The sequence below is a fragment of the Pan troglodytes genome, chromosome 10, assembly GCF_028858775.2.
Source record: "Pan troglodytes isolate AG18354 chromosome 10, NHGRI_mPanTro3-v2.0_pri, whole genome shotgun sequence".
Taxonomy (NCBI): Eukaryota; Metazoa; Chordata; class Mammalia; order Primates; family Hominidae; genus Pan; species Pan troglodytes.
This window is the reverse complement of record NC_072408.2, coordinates 108,866,305-108,886,975: the sequence shown is the minus strand read 5'-3', so window position 1 is coordinate 108,886,975 and position 20,671 is coordinate 108,866,305. Positions and strand designations below refer to the sequence as shown.

Sequence of the window (20,671 nt, the reverse complement as noted above, 5' to 3'; positions counted from 1 at the left end):
TAAAAATTGCATGGAGATGGGAAAACTATTTTTTACTTGTATGAAATTCCAGTTATTGTTTTGTCTAATTATCAACATTTCTTCTGCCTTCTAAGACAAAGTAAAATATAGTAATTGGTAGAGTAAGGGGCTTAATTCAATTTAGTTTTATATGTTAATGGCCAGAAACTAGGTGCTTGCTTCCAGTCAGTTTTATTTCGTTCCTACTATCTCTCTAAATAATTTAGGATATAAAATTGACTGAATAAAAACCAGTAAGCCAAGGTTTTCACCCTTCAATTTTTATACCAGGGCAAGATGGAGAAGTATCTGGAAAGGGACTGTCCCAGGATTACTAGCAGAAAGGAGCAAATACTCTTATCCCCATAGCCCTTATCATCAAGCTGAAAAATAAAGAACAAAGCAACAAGTAAACACACCTATGAAAGCAACTTGTTTGAGCTGTCCTGAAACAGGGATAGCCCTTCACCTTTGTAGTGCCTAATGGTTCTTGAATGAGGGCTGTTTACTGACAACTAGATCAAAGAAAACAATAGTCATCTCATTTATTGATAGATTATGATCAAAGCCTCATGAGTCACTCTTTAACCTCCTCCTGTTCCTGTCTCAACTTCTCTGCAGCTGTTCTGGCTGTATCTGTATTCCAGTACTTCTTTGAATTCTAGAGAAAAGTTTGTTCATCAAAACCTCATGAAGTTTAAAGGTAGTCTATTGCCTTTTGTCCTTTTTCAAAAATCTTATTTCTTTATTTAAATTGACAGGTAAAAATTGTATTTTTATGATGTACAACATGATGTTTTGATATATGAATACATTGTGGAATGGCCAAACCAAGCTATTTAACATAAGCAATGCCTCACGTACTTACTTTTTTTCGTGGTGAGCACACTTAAAATCGCCTCTCTTAGCAATTTTCAATACAATATATTGTTATTAACAGCAGTCACCATGACATGTAGATCTCTTGAACTTATTACTCCTGCCTAACTGAAATTTTGTATCCTTTGACCGCATCTCCCCAATCCTCTTAACCCCAAGCCCCTGCTAACCACCATTCTACTCAATATTTCTATGAGTTGTACTTTTTTATCCTCCATATATAAGTGAGATCATTCAGTATCTGTCTCTGTTTGACTGGCTTATTTCATTTAACACAATGTCTTCCAGTTCATTCATGTTGTCACAAATGACAGGATTTCATTCTTTTTTAAGGCTAAATAGTATTCCATTGTGTATATATACCACTTTTTTTAATCCATTCATCCATTGATGGACACTTTTGATTCCGTATCTTGGCTATTGTGAATAATGTTGCAGTGAACTTTCAAGTATAGATGTCTCTTGAATGTACTAATTTTACATCCTTTGGATATATACCCAGAAGTGGGATTGCTGGATCATATAGTAGTTCTATTTTTAATTTTTTGTGGAGCCTCTGTACTATTTTCTATAATAGCTGTACTAATTTACATTCCCACCAACAGTGTACAGAGGTTCCCTTTTCTACACATCCTCATTAACACTTGTGATCTTTTATGTTTTTGATAATAGCCTTTCTAGCAGTTATGAGGTAATATCTCATTGTGCTTTTAATTTGCATTTCCCTAATAATTAGTGATGTTGAGTATTTTTTCATATACCTGTCGGCCATATGTATGTCTTCTTTTCAGAAATATCTGTTAAGGTTTATTGTCCAGCGCAGTGGCTCATGCCTGTAATCCCAGCACTTTGGGATGCCAAGGCGGGCGGATCACTTGAGATCAAGAGTTCAAGACTAGCCTGGCCAACATGGTGAAGCCCTGTCTCTACTAAAAATACAAAAATTAGCCAGGCATGATGGCAGGCACCTGTAATCCCAGCTACTTGGGAGGCTCACTTGAACCTGGGAGGCGGAGGTTGCAGTGAACCGAGATAGCAGGACTGCAGTCCAGCTTGGGCAACAGAGCGAGACTGTGTCTCAAAAAAAAGTCTATTGCCCATTTTTTAATGTGATTTTTTTTTTTTGCTATTGAATTCTTTGTATATTTTGGATATTAACCCTTCATCACATATATGGTTTCCAAATATAGTCTCCCATTCCATAGGTTCTCTTCACTCTATTGATGGTTTCGTTGGCTGTGCAAAAGCTTCGTAGTCTTTTAAAATAATTTTTAAAAAATAATTTAAAATCCAGATTCTACAAACTTCTTAGTGTGATGTAATCCCATTTATTTATTTTTGGTTTTGTTACCAGTGCTTTGGGGTTTATATCCAAAAAAAGTCATTGCCCAGACCAATGTCGTGGAACTTTCCCCTTATGTTTTCTTCTAGTAGTTTTACAGTTTCAGGTCTTACATTTAAATCTTGAATCCTTTTCGTGTTAAATTTTTTTATATGGTAAAGGATGAGGGTCTAATTTCATTCTGCATGTGGATATCCAGTTGTCCCAAAATGATTTATTGAGACTGTTATTCTTAACATCTGTGAAAAGTATGTTTCTGTAACTGTCTTTTCTGTGTTCTTAACATCTTTCTCAAAAATCAATTGACTTTAAATGCATGGATTTATTTCTGGGCTCTTTATTCTGTTTCCTTGGTCTATGGCTGTTTTGATTACTGTAGCTTTGTGGTAGATTTTCAAATCAGAGAGTGTGATCTCTCTGGCTTTGTTTTTTTGGCTTAATATTGCATTGCCTGTTCAGGGTCTTTTGCGGTTCAGTATGAATTTTAGGATTTTTTTTCTATTACTGTGAAAATATTATTGGAAAATTGATAGGGATTGCATTGAGTCTGTAGATTGCTTTGAGTGGTGTCAACCTTGTAACAACATTCATGTTTCCAATCCATGAACACACATTATCTTTCCATTTATTTGTGTCTTCTTCAATTTTTTTCATCAATGTGTTATAGTTTTCAGTGTACAGATCTTTCACCTCACTGGTTAAATTTACCCCTATGTATTTTTTTTGTAGCTATTGTAAATGAGATTTTTTTTCTTTTTTTTTCAGATAGTTTACTTTTAGTGTATAGAAATGCTACTGATTTTTGTATGTTGATTTTATATCCTGCAGCTTTACCAAAGTAGTTTGTTAGTTCTAACAATTTTTTGGTGGAATTTTTTATAAGATTTTCAATATATAAGAGCATGCCATCTGCGAACAGAAACAATTTCATTTCCTTTTTTTCAATTTCAATGCCTTTTATTTTTCCCTCTTGTCTAATTACTAATGCTAGGACTTCTAGTACTATGTTGAATAGAAGGGGTAAGAGTGAATATCCTTGTCTTGTCCCTCATCTTAGAGGAAAAACTTTCAGTTTTCACCATTGCGTATGATGCTAGCTGTGGGCTTGTCATAAATGGCCTTCATTGTGTTGAGCTAGATTCTTTCTATACCTAATTTGTTGAGAGTTTTTATCATCAAAGGATGTTGAATTTTGTCAAATGCCTTTGTTCCATCTATTGAGATGATCATACGGTTTTTGTCTTTCATTCTGTTAATGTGATGTATCACCTTTACTTATTTGCATATGTTGAACCATCCTTGTATCCCAGGGATAAATCTGACTTGAACATGGTGAATGACCTTTTTAATGTGCTGTTGTATTCAGCTTGCCAGTATTTTGTAGAGGATTTTTGCTTCTATGTTCACTGGGGATATTGACCTTTGATTTTCTTTTCTTGTAGTGTATTTGTCTGGCTTTGGAATCAGGATAATGCTGGCCTCCTAAATAGAGTTCGAAAGTTTCCCCTCCTCTTCAGTATCTTGGAAGAGTTTGAGAAGGATTTGTATTAGTTCTTCTTTAAATGTTTGGTAGAATTCAGTAGTGAAGGCATCAAGTCCTGGGGGTTTTGTTTAGTGGGAGACTTAACTACTGATTCGATCTCTTTACTTATTATTGGTCTGTTCAGATTACCTATTTCTTTATGATTTAGTCTTGATAGTTTGTATGTGTCTAGGAACTTATCCATTCTAGGTTATCCAATCAGTTGGCATATAATTGGTCATAGCAATCTCTTATGAGCCTTCATATTTCTTTTGTTTTAATTGTAAAGTCATGTTTATTGGAGTATGAACTTATATGCAGTAAAATTTACCATTAAGTAAGAGATTTGACAAATGCATAATCATACCATAATCAAGATGTAGAATAGTTGTAGAACAAGATATAGAATCACTCCAAAAATTCCCTCATGCTCCTTTGCAGTCACCCCTTTTTTATCCCTAGGAATCCATTGTTCTGTTTTCTGTCAAAAGGGCCAAATTTAATCACTACAATGGTCTCCAGTACTGTGGAAAAATTCCTGAGCATACAAAACACACAAACCAAGTTTTTAAAAAATGAGATACTTTTAAAAATGTGTTTGGCATATCAACCAAATGAAGGTAGCTTCATATTTTACTACAGATGCTCAGATATCTTAGGCAGAATTAAGTCCACAATTGCCATATATATGCCTCAACAGTAATATTTAAGAGTAGACTGTAAAAATAAACTTACAATCTTTAGAATCATCAAAACAATGGGATTATTAAATGACCTTTGTAAGTTAAAGCAAAGTTTATAAAGTTGTCTTACATAGTTGTGAAATAGCTAGTCTAGTTAGATAGAATTAACGTCTCCTAAAACTGACCTGCTTGAAGAACTACTGTAGGTCATGTCTTTGTAGGTAGAGTAGGTGAACGAAGATTAAGTACTTGCTCTTTTGTGTTAACACTGTGTCAAGTTTCAGACTGGGGCTGGTTGATAGAAAAACTAGTTAAAAAAAACTATTTTAAATAATGGAATTGAATTTTATGGAAATTGTCTGTGACACCAACTCAACCACAGGACAGAAACAAAAAATTCTCATCTAAACATTCCTGTAGAAAATTGGGACCATCTAAAAATTCATCCCAGCCACCACCATGAAAGAGACAAAGAAAGCAAAAACTTCTGTTCTGAATATTTCAGTGGTCCCATATTCAGATACTTCTTATCTACTTGAAAAGCTTTGATGGGCGGGGCACGGTGGCCCACACCTGTAATCCCAGCACTTTGGGCCCAGGTGGGCAGATCACCTGAGGCTAAGAGTTCGAGACCAGCCTGGCCAACATGGTGGAACGCTGTCTCTACCAAAAATACAAAAATTAACTGGGCGTGGTGGTGCACACCTGTATTCCCAGCTACTTGGGAGGCTGAGGCAGGAGAATCACTTGAACCTGGGAGGTGGAGGTTGCAGTGAGCCAAGATTGCGCCATTGCACTCCAGCCTGGGTGACAGAGCAAGACTCCATCTCAAAAAAACAAAACAAAAGAAAAAAAGAAAAGCTTCGCTGATTCTTTCAAACACACATCAGACCTTAAGTTCATTAGCATTTATAACGTCACTGAGCTGCATTGCGCTCTGTGGCTGAAAAAGCCAATTCTTTGTATTTCTTTGGTATCAGTTGTAACATCTCTTTCGTTTCTGATATCATTTGAATCTTCTCCTTTTCTTAATCTAGCTAAAAGTTTGTGGATTTTGTTTTTCTTTTCAAAAATCCAGCTCTTAGTTTCATTGATCTTTTCTATTGTTTTTCTAGTCTCTTTCATTTTTTTCTGTTCCGATCATTATTATTTTTTTCCTTCTACTAACTTTGGGTTTTATTTGTTCTTCTATTCCTTCAGTTGTAACACTAGGATGTTACTTTGGATCTTTCATCTTTTTTGTTATAGGTCTTTACTGCTGAAGCTTCCTTTCCTCTTAAAACTGCTTTTGCCATCTCCCATAAGTATTGATGTGTTGTATGTCCATTTTCATTTGTCTCAAAATATTTTTAATTTCCTTTTTAATTTACTTGACCTATTGGTTGTTTAGGAGCATGTTATTTAATTTCCAGATATTTATGATTTTTTTCAAGATTCCTTCTATTACTGATTTCTAGTTTCAAACCAATATGGTCAGAAAAGATACTTGATATGATTTCAGTCTCCTTAAATGTATTAAAATTTGTTTTGTGGCATATCATATAAACTGGAGAATGTTTTGTGTGCCCTTGCGAAGAATGTGTATTCTGTTGCTGTTTTATTGAATTTTCTACATATGTCTGTTAGGGCCAGTGTTTCATTATTGATTTTCTGCCTGGATGATATGTCCATGGTGTTTGTAGAGATGGCATCTCACCATGTTGCCCAGGCTAGTCTCAAACTCCTGAGTTCAGGGGATCCTCCCGCCTTGGCATCCCAAAGTGCTGGGATTACAAATGTGAGCCACTGTGCTGAGCTCTTTTCCATTCTTTCACTTCAATCTATGTGTGTCCATTTTTTAAAGGTGAAGTGAGTCTCTTGTACACAGCAGGTAGTTGGGTCTTATTTTTGTATCTATTCAGTCAATCTGTGTCTTTTGATCAGAGAATTTAGTCCATTTACATTCAGGGTAATTATTGATAGATAAGGACTTACTGCTGCGATTTTGTTCATTGTTTTCTAGTTGCTTTATAGATCTTTTGTTCCTTTCTTCCACTCTTGCTGTCTTTTGTGATTAGATGATTGTCTCTAGTGATATACTTTGATTCCTTACTTTTCATCTTTTGTGTATTTACTGTTAGGTTTTTGCTTTGTTGTTCCCATGAGGCTCACATAAAACATGTTATAACAGGCTATTTTAAACTGATAATAACATAATTGATAACATAAAAAACCTCTGCACTTTTACTCCACCTCTCCACATTTTGTTTTTGATTTTGCAACGTATATCTTTTTATACTGCATATCCCTTAACAAGTTATTGTAGCTATTATTATTTTTAATAGTTTTGTCTGTTCACTTTCATACTAAAGATATAAGTGATTTAATCACCATGACAGTATTAGAATATTCTGAATTTGACTGTATACATTTTTTTTTCAGCTCTAAAATTTCTGTTTGATTTTTTAAAAAATAATTCCAATCTTTCTGTTACATTTCTCATTTTGGTCATTTATTATTTTCTTGATTTCATTGAATTGTTTCTCTGAATTTTCCTGAAGTCCACTGAGTTTCCCTAAAACAATAATTTTGGATTCGTTGTGAAGAAGGGTCAGTTACTGGTGATTTGTTTCTTTAGTAGTGACGTGTTTCTCTGATTATTCTTGGTCTTTGTGGCCATGTGTTGGTATGTGTGTGTTTGAAGAAGTAAGGACTTACTCCAGTCTTTGCAGACTGGCTTTGTCTGGGAAAGCCCTTCACCAGTAAGCTCATCCAGAGGTTCTAGACAGGCCATCTGTTGTGGTGCATGGCAGGCTTGCTGCTGGAGTCCTTGGGTAGGCTGGCCTGGTGCCTGGGTTCATAGGGTTGTTCCTGGAGCCTGATCCACTGGGGTGGACCTGCTGATTAGCTCTATAGGGGTGGGCCTGGATCCTTAGGGTTCCAACTTGAAGCCTAAGTCTGCAGGGGTTGGTCTGGCACTGGGGTGAGCCTTGAGCCTGAGTCTGCAGTGTCTGGCCAGGTTCCAAGGTGGGCCTGGTGCTTGGAACCCCTGGGGTGGACCTGGAGCCAGAGTATGTGGGGGTGGTCCTGGGTCCTGGTTGTACTGTGACTAGCCTGGAGCCTGAGTCTGCAGGAGTGGTCCTGAAGCCTCCGTCCATGGGGGCCAATCTGGCAATGCAATCTACTGGGGTGGTCCCAGACTCTGGGTCTGCTGGAACATACCTAGACCCTGACTCACCACAGGGATTTGTCTGGGGCCAGCTTGGTGCTGGGGCAAGTGTGCAGCCTGGGGTCACAGGGGCCAGACTGGAGCCTGGGATTATAGGTGCTGGCCTGGTAACTTGGGCTACATGGGGCTGGCCTGGGTCCTACGGCAATAGTGGCTAGCCTGGAACTTGAGTCCACAGGGATGGTCCTGGAGCCTGTGTTTATGGGTGTCAGCCCAACAGAAGGGCCTACTGGGATGGGCCTAAACCCTACTTCCACTAGGGTATGGGCTGCAGGAGCCAGACTGGGGCCACAGGAGCTGACTTGGCACTGGTCAGGCCTGGAACCTATATCTGCAGGAGCTGACCTGGTGCTGGGGTGGGCCTGAACCTTAGGCCCATGGAGGCTAGCCCTGTGCTGGGATTGGTCCAGAACCTAGGGCCACTGGGGCTGGCCTGCCCCTAGAGCAGACCTGGAGACAATCTATGCAGTCTTGCCTGGTGCTGGGACTGTCCTGAGCCTTGAGCTGGTCTGGAACCTACGGTCCCAGTGGGACAAGCCTAGAACTCAGGACTGGGTGATCCAGCCTAGTGCCAGGATGGGCCTAAAGGCTTCGCCTGCAGGTGTCAGCCTGGAGTCTGGGCGGAGGGGGCTTGCTCAGCACTGAGTTCTGCTGGGGTGGGCCTGGTGTTGTGGTCCAAGGCAAAGTCCTGTGCTCACTGCCTCTCCTTCGCCCACCTGGAGGGTATCTCTCTCCATGCTGTGCTGCCTGGAGCTGGGGGAAGGGTGACATGAGTTCTGTAAAACTGTCCTTACCCTCTTCAGTGTGTTTTTTCTTACTTTTGTGCTAAACCCAGTGCTGTAATTTCTCACCTGGTTTCCTTAGCTCTTGAGAATGTATTTTCGTGTGTGAATAGTTTTTCAAATGGATGTTTCTGTGGGAGGATCAGTGCTGGAAAGTCCTATTCCCCCATCTTGCTGTTGTCCCACCTTTTTCTCCTTTATGTATGATAATCTAGGGTTCACTGTAACTGATTGTCTACAATATATATTTTAGCAATTTGGATATTCGTGTCAGCTGGAGACTGCTCAATGAGATGACAACTAATATTTATTGTGTACTTACTCTGTGCTGGGCATCATACTAAGTGCTTTATGTGTATTTAATTATCGCAGTCAGTCCTTTGAGAGAGGTTTAGTTATCCCACTCATACAGATACAGAAACTAAGATGTAGAGAAGTTTAAATCATTTGCTTAGTCATTCATTCATTCAACATATCTTTGCATGCCCCCAGTAGTTGTAGCTGCATTAGCTGCACATACACAGATAGAAAGTAGCAGAACTGGATTCCCACTGATTTTTTAACTGGAAAAGTCAATATCTCATTACTTTCTTACATTGCACTGCTTTATCTGATTAAGAAGCATGCTTATGTCAACTTCAAGTGAGAGAGTGCAGTACAAGTACCTTCTTATAGCTATATTAAAATCTATTTTTAGACTCATTCACTTCTTTGCTATGCTATGTCTGTTTGATGTAATATATTTTTATGTCAATTCCAAAAATACATGTATTCAAATGTAAGGTGCCATTTTCTCCCAAGGTAAAGTCACTTTGGTGTTTTGAAATGTTTTTGTTAATAGTGCCTAATAGGCCTCTAGTCCTTATTTATTTAAAGCCTCAAACAAGAACCAACTGACTGTTTCTCTCAACAAAAGAGGAACCTCAACTGTTAGTTTTTGAACTGAGAGTGAACTGGGAGGAAAAAGAAAACTTTTCCCACCCCCCGACAGGATCTGGTTTGAACCAAACCCAAACTTAAACAACTTCAGTCACAGATAAACCCTCAAGCCAGAATTAAGTTTGAAACAAATTGCTAGGGTTCTTTCTTCATCAGTGGCACTGTTTCTAGAGTTCTTCATTAAAGAGAAGAGTATAAAACTGCATTCTGTGAAGAACTCAACTTTGCAAAAACTTTCTGCATATTAGGCTACTTTTGTAACTCTTCCAGTGATTGGCACCAGAGTAGAAGAGAGATTAGATGACAGAGAAAGTAGTAGAATCAGACCCACATTACAGAGGTACTTAGGGTCATCTCCTCTTCCATCACAAATCCCCAGTGAGCATTTTTATTCTTGCTCTAGTCAGCAAAATCTTATGGTCATCCATTGGGACTGCACATTTTGAGGGGTTGGCAGGAAGCAACATAAGCTCTATGCATATTGCAGGTGAAACCTGAGCATTTAACCTTATAGTGAATTTTAAAGTCAAAGGTACTTTGTAAACAGGAGTGTCAAATGTGTTACTTTTGTTTTTTGTTTGTTTGTTTAATAATTTTTTTTTTCTTTTCTTTTCCCCCCGAGACGGGGTCTTGCTGTATCACCGAGGCTGGAGTGCAGTGGCGTGATCACAGCTCAGGGCAACCTCAACTTCCTGGGCTCAAGTGATCCTCCCACCTCAGCCTCCCTAGAAGCTTGGACTATAGGCATGTGTCACCACACCCAGCTAATTGTGTGTGTGTGTGTGTGTGTGTGTGTGTGTGTGTGTGTGTGTGTGTGTGTTAGAGATGGCATCTTACTACATTATCTAGGCTGGTCTCCAACTCTTGGGCTTAAGTGATCCCTCGGCCTCGGCCTCCCAAGTGCTGGAATTATAGGCGTGAGCCACTGTACCTGGCCAGAATGTTATTTTAATTCAAACTTTTTTTGTTGTTTTTTTGTTAGACAGGGTCTCACTTTGTCACCCATGCTGGAGTGTAGTGGAGTGAACTTAGCTCACTGCAGCCTAGACCTCCTGCCTCAGCGCCCCAAGTAGCTGGAACTACAGGTGCGTGCCACCACACCTGGCTAATTTTTTGTATTTTTTGTAGAGACAGGGTTTCCCTATGCTGCCCAAGCTGGTCTTGAACTCCTGAGCTCATCTGCCTGCTTCGGCCTCCCAAAGTACTAGGATTACAAGCACCCTCAGCCAAACTCAGACTTATTACATGCCTAAGATACTGGATTTTTAAATAATTTTTTAATATTCTGAAATTTTTCTTTTTTCTAAAATCTTTAGGTACAAGCAAAAGTGCTGAGAATTGTCACATAACCTGAAAGTTTCTTTAGTGCTTATCTTCTACATTCATTTTTTTAGCCTGCCATTGGACTTAACCTTTAATCAGATAATATTTTGCTTAAATCCTTATTTGCTCTTATATCTTTAACCACTGCTGGGCTTAAGTATCAGACACAACCTAATAAAACCATTAATTGCTTCCTTTTCTGGCTTCTGGGGCACATGCAACACAGTGGGGTATACCAAGAGATCCATTATCTTAAAATACTGTTTCTCTTTTAGAGAAATGGATATATAAGCAAGATATTTTACAACCATGAAAAACCAGCATTTTATTTTGTTTCCATATTCAACTAGTAACTCCATATTTCCTTCTTTCTTTTGTCCTTTTTTTTTAACTTTATAAAATGTACTGCCTTGGAAATACATGGGTAGTAAATCAAGCTTTCAGCTTATCTGACAAATATCAGGGACTTTGTAAATTCCCCTGTTATCCCAAACCATAGCATTTCAAGTTTGTTTTCAGTCTTCATGAAGACGATGGTTAAATGGATGGGAAAGACTGTTACCTTTCCATTTCCTCTTGCTAAAACTTTCAGAGGTGAGAACAGCTACTGTCACCGATTATGTTACTTATGTTATATCCACAGTCATCCATAATTTAGAGCGGTGGCTCTCAACCAGGGGACATATGGCTATGTCTAGAGGTGTCTTTGATTGTAATAACTGGGGAGTGCTACTGGCATTTAGTGGATAGAGACCAGAGATTCTGCTACCCATCTTGTAGTGCACAGGACAGTCCCCTGCAGCAAAGAATATTTCACCCACAAATGTCAATATAGCTAGCATTGAAAAACCTGTTTTATAGTGGTCTGGGGATTGTATAAGGAAATTGCCACAAGCATAAACATCTTAGAAATGAACTTCAGCAGCCCATAAATGAACCCAGGTATACCTTTTCACCTGACAATGGCTCTTTAAAAAGTATACATTCAGGTATGTTATAGCAATAATTACACTGGAACATACAAAACCATTTATTATACTGAATTATCTTTGAAAAGTAGTTCTTTCTTAATCATGCCATGGACCCTTTGACAGTCTAGTGAAACCAAATTAATGTTTTCAGGTGGATAAAATAAAATGCATAGGATTACAAAAGAAACCAGTTGTATACTTAAAAAAATTTAAAACTATGACATACTGGTAGGTTCTTTATTAAAGCATTAAATTATATAATCCTTTCATATGTCTAATAACCATAATTTTGAAGTATGAGGAAATCTGCGGCAATTGTGATGTGATTAAAAAAAACTATGATTTCTATTGGTGACAGTCTTAGATCCTAAAACCACTGTGATTTTTTTTCTTTTTCTTTTTTTTTCTTTTGAGACGGAGTCTCACTCGTTGCCCAAGCTGGAATGCAGTGGCGTGATCTCAGCTCACTGCAACGTCCGCTTTCCAGGTTCAAGCGATTCTCCTGCCTCAGCCTCCTGAGTAGCTGGGACTGCAGACGCACACCACCACACCTGGCTAATTTTTTTTGTATTTTTAGTAGAGTTGGGGTTTCACCATGTTGACCATCCTGACCTCAGATGATACACCTGCCTCGGCCTCCCAAAGTGCTGGGATTACAGGCATGAGCCATTGTGCCCAGCCTATGGTGATTTTTTTTTTTAACTATGTTTTTAAACAATGCCGAATTTAAGCTAGAAGTAGATAAAAATAAAGGTAGAATTTTTTCTCTCATCCTAGTTCATGTACTGTAGTTCAGAACCACTTTGTAAATGATCATCTCAGAATCAGAAGAGCAAAAGGCTTTTCCTCTTGGCACAGAATCATCTTAGTGAGAAACGAATTGATCATTTGTTAGCTTTGGATAACAAAAATTCTATGCAATACCCAAGAATTTACCATTATGTTTTAACAGTGTAAAATTATCTCAAAAAATCTCGTGAAGTGTATTGCCTCTGGAGTTGGAGGGTTTGAGTTCAGGATATTTTACTTGTATGAGACTCAATTTTCTCATCTTTAAAATTGGCATAATATTTCCTACTTTATAGATTTGGTGTAAGATTTCAATTGATATGTGGCATATACACTGTACCATATGTAGCAAGGTAAATACTCAGATACTTACAGTATTGATGATTGCTTAAAAGTAAATATATAGGTATATTAAAACAGAAAAAATTTTAATTCAATTTTTTTGTTTCCTTTTGTGTTTCCTTCAATCAAACCAATATGTCCATTTTTAAATAAGTTGTAGATTATGTCTTTGTCGATATCAAGATGCTAAACTAAAAATAAGTGATCTGTAAAGAAGCACTATCTGCTTTGTGGCCACTTTCAGTTTTTTGCCCCCTCTAATTGTAGGCAAAGTGACCATTTCACAGGATGGTAAAGTTCTACTTAATAGTCAGGATCTTAATAATATCCCAGAATACAATCAGGATGCTGTGTATCTGCCAACTTGTAAACTGGGTAACCGCTCTTGGATTATGTGACTGAATATAATGTTTAAGATTAGGAGGTTTCAAGTAAATGTTCTTTACTTGAATGGTCATATTTTATGATGTTACCTTTCTTTGTATAGGTGTATATTTACACAGAGGTACATTGACAATTTAATTATACAGAGTAACAAGCATGATAAGCTCTTCTATCTGGTTTATCTTGCATTTTGATAGTAGATTTTGTTTTAATACTCTAGTTTTTTCTCTTCTCTTTCCAAAATGAATTACTCATCTTCCAATTCCATTCCCCTTTATTTTTCAAACTACAGATGTTTAAATCTGGGACGAATTGTATATGCTGATGCATTTAAGTAATTTATAAAGGCAGACCTTGTTGCAGCGTGTCTCTGAATAATTTTTATTCTTTTATTTTCTATGAAAAAATTCCTTCATTCATCAACAAATAATTATTAAGCTCCTATTAAGTGTCAGGGTACTATTCTGGGCACTAAAGGTACAGTAGTAAACAAAAGGCTCTGTCCTGGTTTGTTTATATTCTGGTCTCAACAATTGTTTACTGCTCTGATAATGAGTTTGCAGAAAATGTCAACTTTGTTATAAGTGAATATAATTTTATAAAATAACTGAGAAGCGACTGGGTGCGGTGGCTCACACCTGTAATCACAGCACTTTGGGAGGCCAAGGCAGGCAGATCACGAGGTCAAGAGATCAAGACCATCCTGACCAACATGGTGAAACACTATCTCTACTAAAAATACAAAAATTAGCTGGGCGTGGTGGCACGTGCCTGTAGTCCCAGCACTTGGGAGGCTGAGGCAGGAGAATCACTTGAACCCAGGGGGCAGGGGTTGCAGGGAGCCGAGATCGCACCACTGCGCTCCAGCCTGGCGACAGAGCAAGACTCCGTCCCAAAAAAAAAAAAGAAACTGAGAAGCATTATAATACAGGTAATAGAAGAGTTCTCATTCCTACTCATGTAAATAAGACAGTACTGTATTAGAATATGACAAATATTTAATGGTTTTTAATATTTTCATATCTGCCCTTAGTTATTGTTAACAGTTTATTTTAATTAAAGTCTTTACTTTTATGTCTCTAATTTTTCTTTTACAGAAACTGGCAGACCTTTCACTTCGTATCCAACAAATTGAAACAACTCTCAATATTTTAGATGCAAAGGTTGGTATTTCTCAATAATTTGTAGTATAAAGTTTGCTGTGCATATACCAGCTTTCTTAATCATACTTAATTTTCATTGCATTTGGGAGTGATTCCATTTAACTTCTGTATCTGTGAAGTGATACTGGTTGTGTTTTTAATTTTACTGCAGTTGCAAAGAAAATGGTGTTCATTATGAACCATTAATTCAAATGTACACATGGTTTGCGATTTCTTTCATTGTGCTAGGCAAACGCATAATGCGAGTAACATGTTAACAAGCTGAGCTGTTATCTAGTTCACTTCATTTGATAGAAAATTCCAGATTTATTTTACTAGTTATTATTTGATAATACAATAATAACATAAATCTTTAGATGTCTCAGAGCAAATTTTAGAGACAATATCAGCTGTTTCTATTTGCAGATACCTTAAATGCTAATGAGGAATACCAGTTTTGATGTCAGAAATTGCAAATAATAACTAAGAAAAATAGAAGACTGTTTTAGATTGCAAGCTTAAAGATTTTGATAACAGTGATGTCTTTAGTTTGGTTTCATTTTTAATATTTTTTTACATGTGTTTTTTCTGTTTATAAAGTTATGGAGACACTAGTGTATTTTCATGACTAACTTTCCTGAAGTTAATATTTTCTTTGTCCATTTACCAAAATAAGACTAAGAAATATTCTGTAAATATTTATGAGGAAGAAAAAAATGATATCCCTTTTTAATATGACCAGAATGTCTAGTTTGTACTTTCTACGTCTCTTTATGGACTTCAGCAACTGTGTTTCTCTTAGAACATTTCTCTAGTTTGGAAACCCGGTCTTGAACATGTTCAAGATATTCCTCTAGCAGCCATACCCACTTGAAACTATTTGGGCCATAGCCACTGTGCTAACTATGGTTATCAGTCAACAGTTCTCAATGAGTATTGCTGCTTGAGATCTTATTACTATTGGTTTTTTTTTTAAATTATTATTCTTTATTATGAATATATGTCTTATTTTAATGTGAATATGTGTCTTATTTTAATGTTTAAGGAATTCTTAGGGAGTTAGAGTCCAAGGTCGCACATTAAATGACCATATGGACAAGTTAACCTTAGTTATTTCCATGGCCATAGAGTCATCCCCAAAGTTAGCCAAACATCGACAAATGCGTGTCATTGATATCAGGATGAACTCAGAAAAGTAGGTTTGTATGGGTCTCGCAGATCTAACCTGAAATGCTTAACTATTTCATAGTGAAAGCTAAACCATTTCAGGTTGAAATACCAACAATATGCCCATTTTTTTGCATACAAGAAACGTATTTTAATAACATTCAGTGGTGAATGTTCAAAGAAAGAAAAAAGAATGAGCTGTGTCACACATTAAAGTGTAAAGACAAGTTTTGTCATATCCTAGATAATTGAAACTCAAAATTTGCACAAAGCCCTTTTTTTCCGAAGTATTATCAATAGAAATATTTTTACAACAACTTTTCTAGGTACATGTTCTTATCTCCACTTTACAGGTGAGATAATTGAGACACAGGGAGTTTTACACAAGATCACACAGCTTGTGAGTGGTAGAGCTAAAAGTTAAACCTGACAGTCTGACTTCAAAGACCAGGCTCTCAGTCCTTACACTAGGATTGTCTATATTTTGAAAATAATGGTTATGTAAACTAAATTAGATTTTTGAGAAGTTCTTCAAAAGAATTTGTGACCGTCTTTCACTTTTAGTTTATGACATGGAAAATTAAAGACAAGATATTGTGAACCTATTTGTATAGCCTTAAAACTTAAGACAGCTATTAAAAATAGTGTTTATTTATGCAAGTACTATCTTCATATTCCAATACTAATTTTCTTTTCTCAGTTGTCATCTATCCCAGGCCTAGATGACGTCACAGTTGAAGTATCTCCTTTAAATGTCACCAGTGTCACAAATGGAGCACATCCTGAAGCCACTTCAGAGCAACCACAGGTAAGTGAGTTCTAAGAAACGAGCAGATGTTCTTAGTTGAAACTGATAGTGTTAAGCAGCAGGTTGGAAGGAAGAAAAATAAACATGTAAAACTTCTAATAGTAAAATTTTAAAACCTTAACATAGAAAATGAAGTTTGGGAAAAACAAATTAGCTGTGTTATTTTGAAGGGCTTCCTGAAGTTAATACTTTCTTTGCCTATAAAAAAGAAAATCAGTCTATATAGGACTAGGAAAAAGCTTCAAATAATTATTTTCTTCAAAATAATTAGAAATTTTTCTAAGTTCTTAGAAAAAATGTACTTTTAAAATATTTTATTGTAAAATTTTTAAACATACACAAAAATAGACCTGGATTCACCAGTTTTCACAATTGCTTCATCTATTTTTTTGGTCACTTGCTGAAATTAATTCCAGACATCTTGTCATCTCACCCTGCATAAATTTTTGAGCATCTCTGAAAAGTTTTGACATTTTCTTTTGTAACATTTGCTTATATAAATGCCTTTATCATATACAGTGTAATTAACAATAATTGGCCAGGTGCAGTCACTCAGGCCTGTAATCCCAACACTTTGGGAGGCTGAGGCAGGTGGATTGCTTGAGCTCAGGAGTTCGAGATCAGCCTGGGCAACATGGTAAAACCCTATCTCCACTAAAAATACAAAAATTAGCCAGATGTGGTGGCACGCACCTGTGGTCTCACTACTCGGGAGGCTGAGGTGGGAGGATCACTTGAGCCCACAAGGCAGAGGTTGCAGTGAACCGAGATTACACTACTGCACTCCAGCCTAGGTGACAGCGCAAGTCCCTGCCTCAAAAATAAAAAATAAATAAATAAATAAAACATTCTCTGGTATTGTCTAACCCCTTGTTACTCAAGTACACGCCATGGACCAACCACATGGGCATCACCTGGCAGCTTGTTAGAATGAAGCATCTCAGGCTCCACCCCAAAACTGCTGATGAGAATCTACATTTTAACAAGACCCCTAGGTGATCTGTAGGCTCTTAAAATTTGAGAGCTACTGATCTTAGAAATACCAGTTGTCTAAAAAGTGTGTTTTTGAAGTTGATTCGTTTGAATCAGCATCCCAGTAAAAGCTATACTTTTCATTTGGCTCTTAGATCTTAACATTTACTTATGCTTCTGTATGAATTTAAATTTTCTATTACTTTTTATTTCAAAAAATAAAAATTCTTTGTTGTTTGAGAACAATCTCTAGTGTATCTCAGCGAGGTATTAAAATCTAAAACAAAGTAATCATCAAAATGGTGGCCTACCAAAGTAATAATAATAAACAAATAAAACAAATAGACTTATAAATGGAATTCTGCCTTTGTACCTGGAGGCACTTTTCACAGGATATTTTTTAGATCACGATGATGTTGACAGTGATGATAACAGCTAACACTTCAAGAGTGCTTTCTGTGTACCAAGGCATGCACGTTTCTAAGTGCCTTTCATAAACTAATTTAATCTTTACAACAGCCCTATAATATAAGCACCATATTATCAATCTTAGTTTATAGATGGGTCAAATGAGGTATATAGAGGTTAAGTAACTTGCTGAAGGTCGAAAAGTAACGTAAGAGCTAGAATTTTAACCCAGACAGTCTGGTGCCAAGAGCCCTAGCACTTACCTGCTTCACTACACTATACTACACTACACTACACTGTTTTCAGTACTTGTATTCAATTTATTTAAACATATTGAGGATGCGTGGTATGAGGCCCTGTAGAAAGAGCCATATATTTAGAATATAGTATATATTTGGGTAATAAATTAGATGATCATTTACTTAATTAGATATTATAAAATTTAACATCCATTTATTTAATATAGCAAATTTCATTATGGCCACTCAAATATATAAAATGTGCAAGAGGATATCCAGATGTTGTAGAGGAGTTTAACTTTACATTCTCTCAATTAAATATGACTATCCTCTTTCTAAAATAAAGCATCTATAAAGAATATTAAGAAAATATTTCCACACTACCTAGTAGTTATCATGTGGTAGATAGAGCTGTCATATATTTCTGTAAGATTTTTAAGTATACCTGTCTAACTTTGATTATTAATTTTTCCAGGTGCTATTATGAATGCCATCTATAATATGCCCTTTAAAATTCTTATGCAGTTGTGTTGGTCCTCACATATTTAATGTCCCAAAAATTGATTACCAGTAATCACAGCTGAATTTCTTAATTTGCTTTGCAAATTCAGAATAACCTGGTATATTTCTGGCAATTTTATTTAAAAATTGTATATGTATTTATTTAGAGGGTTTATGAAGTTCTGTTGGCTTCCAAAGTTTGAAATACTGTGATAAAATTGTGTGTTGATTAGCTTAATAAAATAACTGCTCAGCATGTTCTTAATATTCACATCAACTTCTCATTTATTCATTGTTATTAATTGGTATATTTTATACAAAATATTTTGAAGTGGGCTTAAGTATTGCTTAATCCAGAGTTTTCATTGACATTATAGTCAACTCACTTATCAGACAAAGGAGAATAATGCACTTTTAAAAAAAATCATCTGTTTATCACTCTCTCTAATCTATACATGAGTCAAAGACCCAAGGTTTGTGTACTGATTTTTCTGCAACTTTAATTTCATGGTTCAGATTTCATCATTATTCACAATAGAATACCAATTGTGCAGAGTGAGATTGATTTGAGAATAAATGAAGGACAGTTGAGAGATATGATAGAGGATTTAATGGGTCATTCAAATAGCAAAGGTGTAATACATTTCATAATTAAACCTTGTTGAGGTCTTGGTTATTAGGCAAAAGTTAATGACTGAGAATTGATATCTGGCCAGGATGTAGTTCATTTGCACCATTTTGCTATTATATGAGTTTAATTTCCATAAATTGTTAAAAAACATACTTGGTTATTGTTTTAATTTTTTATTTAATTAACAGTGTTTTGGAATTTTTGTATTTGTATTATAGATGAATATGTGTGTGTGTGTGTGTATATATATATGTATATATATATACTCACTTTGGTAAAACTTAGCAATATCATGTAACAGAAGAAACCTAAAGGATTTTTGGATGTTTATTTGCTTTGTAGTTTTTGACAGATTTAATTTATATTTGAATTATCTGAGGAAAAACTTCAATATGTAATTCACATTCATAGTCTAAAGACTATGAAGATATAAAGATATTGATTTATCTACATTTCAGAATGAACAATAGACATAAAATTGATTTCTTCTAAGGAAATTCTTTTAATGCTTATATACAGATAATGAGAGAGATTCACCAAAGTAAGCTTTTTCTAAATGTTTGGTTTGATAGAAAAATCAAGTACTGTATACAGGCAGTTCTATCTAGTTTTGCATTTAAGCAAGGATATGGTTCTCATATGCACAAGTTTCAGTAACATGGTACCATGCAAAGTGAAGACTGCCTGTATAACAATAGCATTTTTATCTAAAAAGACCATTCCCCAGTATTCTTTATTGTAAGTCATATTTAGTATGACATTATGACTTTAAATCACTCTGTAGACAATGTTACCATTAATAGTTCCATCAGTATCTGAAATGTATAAAACCAGATAATTTTGTCTAACAAACTGGCTTCTCTTTTACAACTTCTCCAAAAATTGCTTTCTAAAAGTTAGAAGAGCCATGTCCACTTAGAATAAAATGATTTAATAAATAAAGGGCTCAATTAGGTAGATTCTAGATACCTAGGAAATCAATTCATCATTATCTCAATAAATTTATTATTAATTTGTAAACAGTTGATAGTTTTATTAGCTTTCTTAAAAGTTTTGTTAAAATAGTATCACCACCTATATATAATTCATGCTTTGTATCAGCACTCTGGGGACAAGTAAAGCAGAATTTTTATTTTAATGCATGAATATACTTGCATTTTAAGGAACCAATATAGTGTTGAAATGTAACCTTCTCTGAAATGATATTTAAATATTTGTAGATATTTGGAAACATATCTCATAATTAAATTATTGGTATTTAAATTGGGGGAGATGATTTTTTTCTGCAATTTACTGCCTTAGAATTATGGAAAGAAACATTCCTTTTAAGTAACATGATAGACCCCTTTTGTAAATTGTCTAAAGATTTACACCAAATACTCTCTACAGCAGAACAGTACACAAGACTCTGGACTACAGGAAAGTGAAGTATCAGCAGAAAATATCTTAACTGTAGCCAAGGATCCAAGATATGCCAGATATCTCAAAATGGTTCAAGTGGTAAGCTAATTTGGTCTGTCTTCTTTGTGTAGCAGCCTCACTTGAAATTCTTAACCCTGGAGGTTTTACTGTTATTTTTTTCAATCTGAGAAAACTGCTAAACCAAGTAACTAAGTTTTCTATTCTCTTACTTCCTTTC

General features: G+C 36.0%; 2 protein-coding genes across 29 annotated transcripts in view; one reads left to right on the top strand and one right to left on the bottom strand.

Moving 5' to 3' along the window:
- The window catches only part of PARPBP (PARP1 binding protein), a 268,079-nt gene that overhangs the window by 137,291 nt on the left and 110,117 nt on the right, over positions 1–20,671 (bottom strand). The window lies entirely within an intron of this gene.
- Positions 1–20,671, top strand: part of WASHC3 (WASH complex subunit 3) — a 49,508-nt gene that overhangs the window by 2,066 nt on the left and 26,771 nt on the right. For 2 of the 4 annotated variants that reach the window (XM_009426110.3, XM_054663489.2), the window contains exons 3-5: positions 14,262–14,327; positions 16,174–16,281; positions 20,425–20,532. In XM_009426110.3, the coding sequence (XP_009424385.1) occupies positions 14,262–14,327; positions 16,174–16,281; positions 20,425–20,532 (282 nt within the window). Of the gene's footprint in view, positions 1–14,261; positions 14,328–16,173; positions 16,282–20,421; positions 20,533–20,671 lie in introns of all 4 variants that reach the window. The other 2 variants (XM_001156073.4, XM_054663488.2) reach the window with 1 other exon arrangement.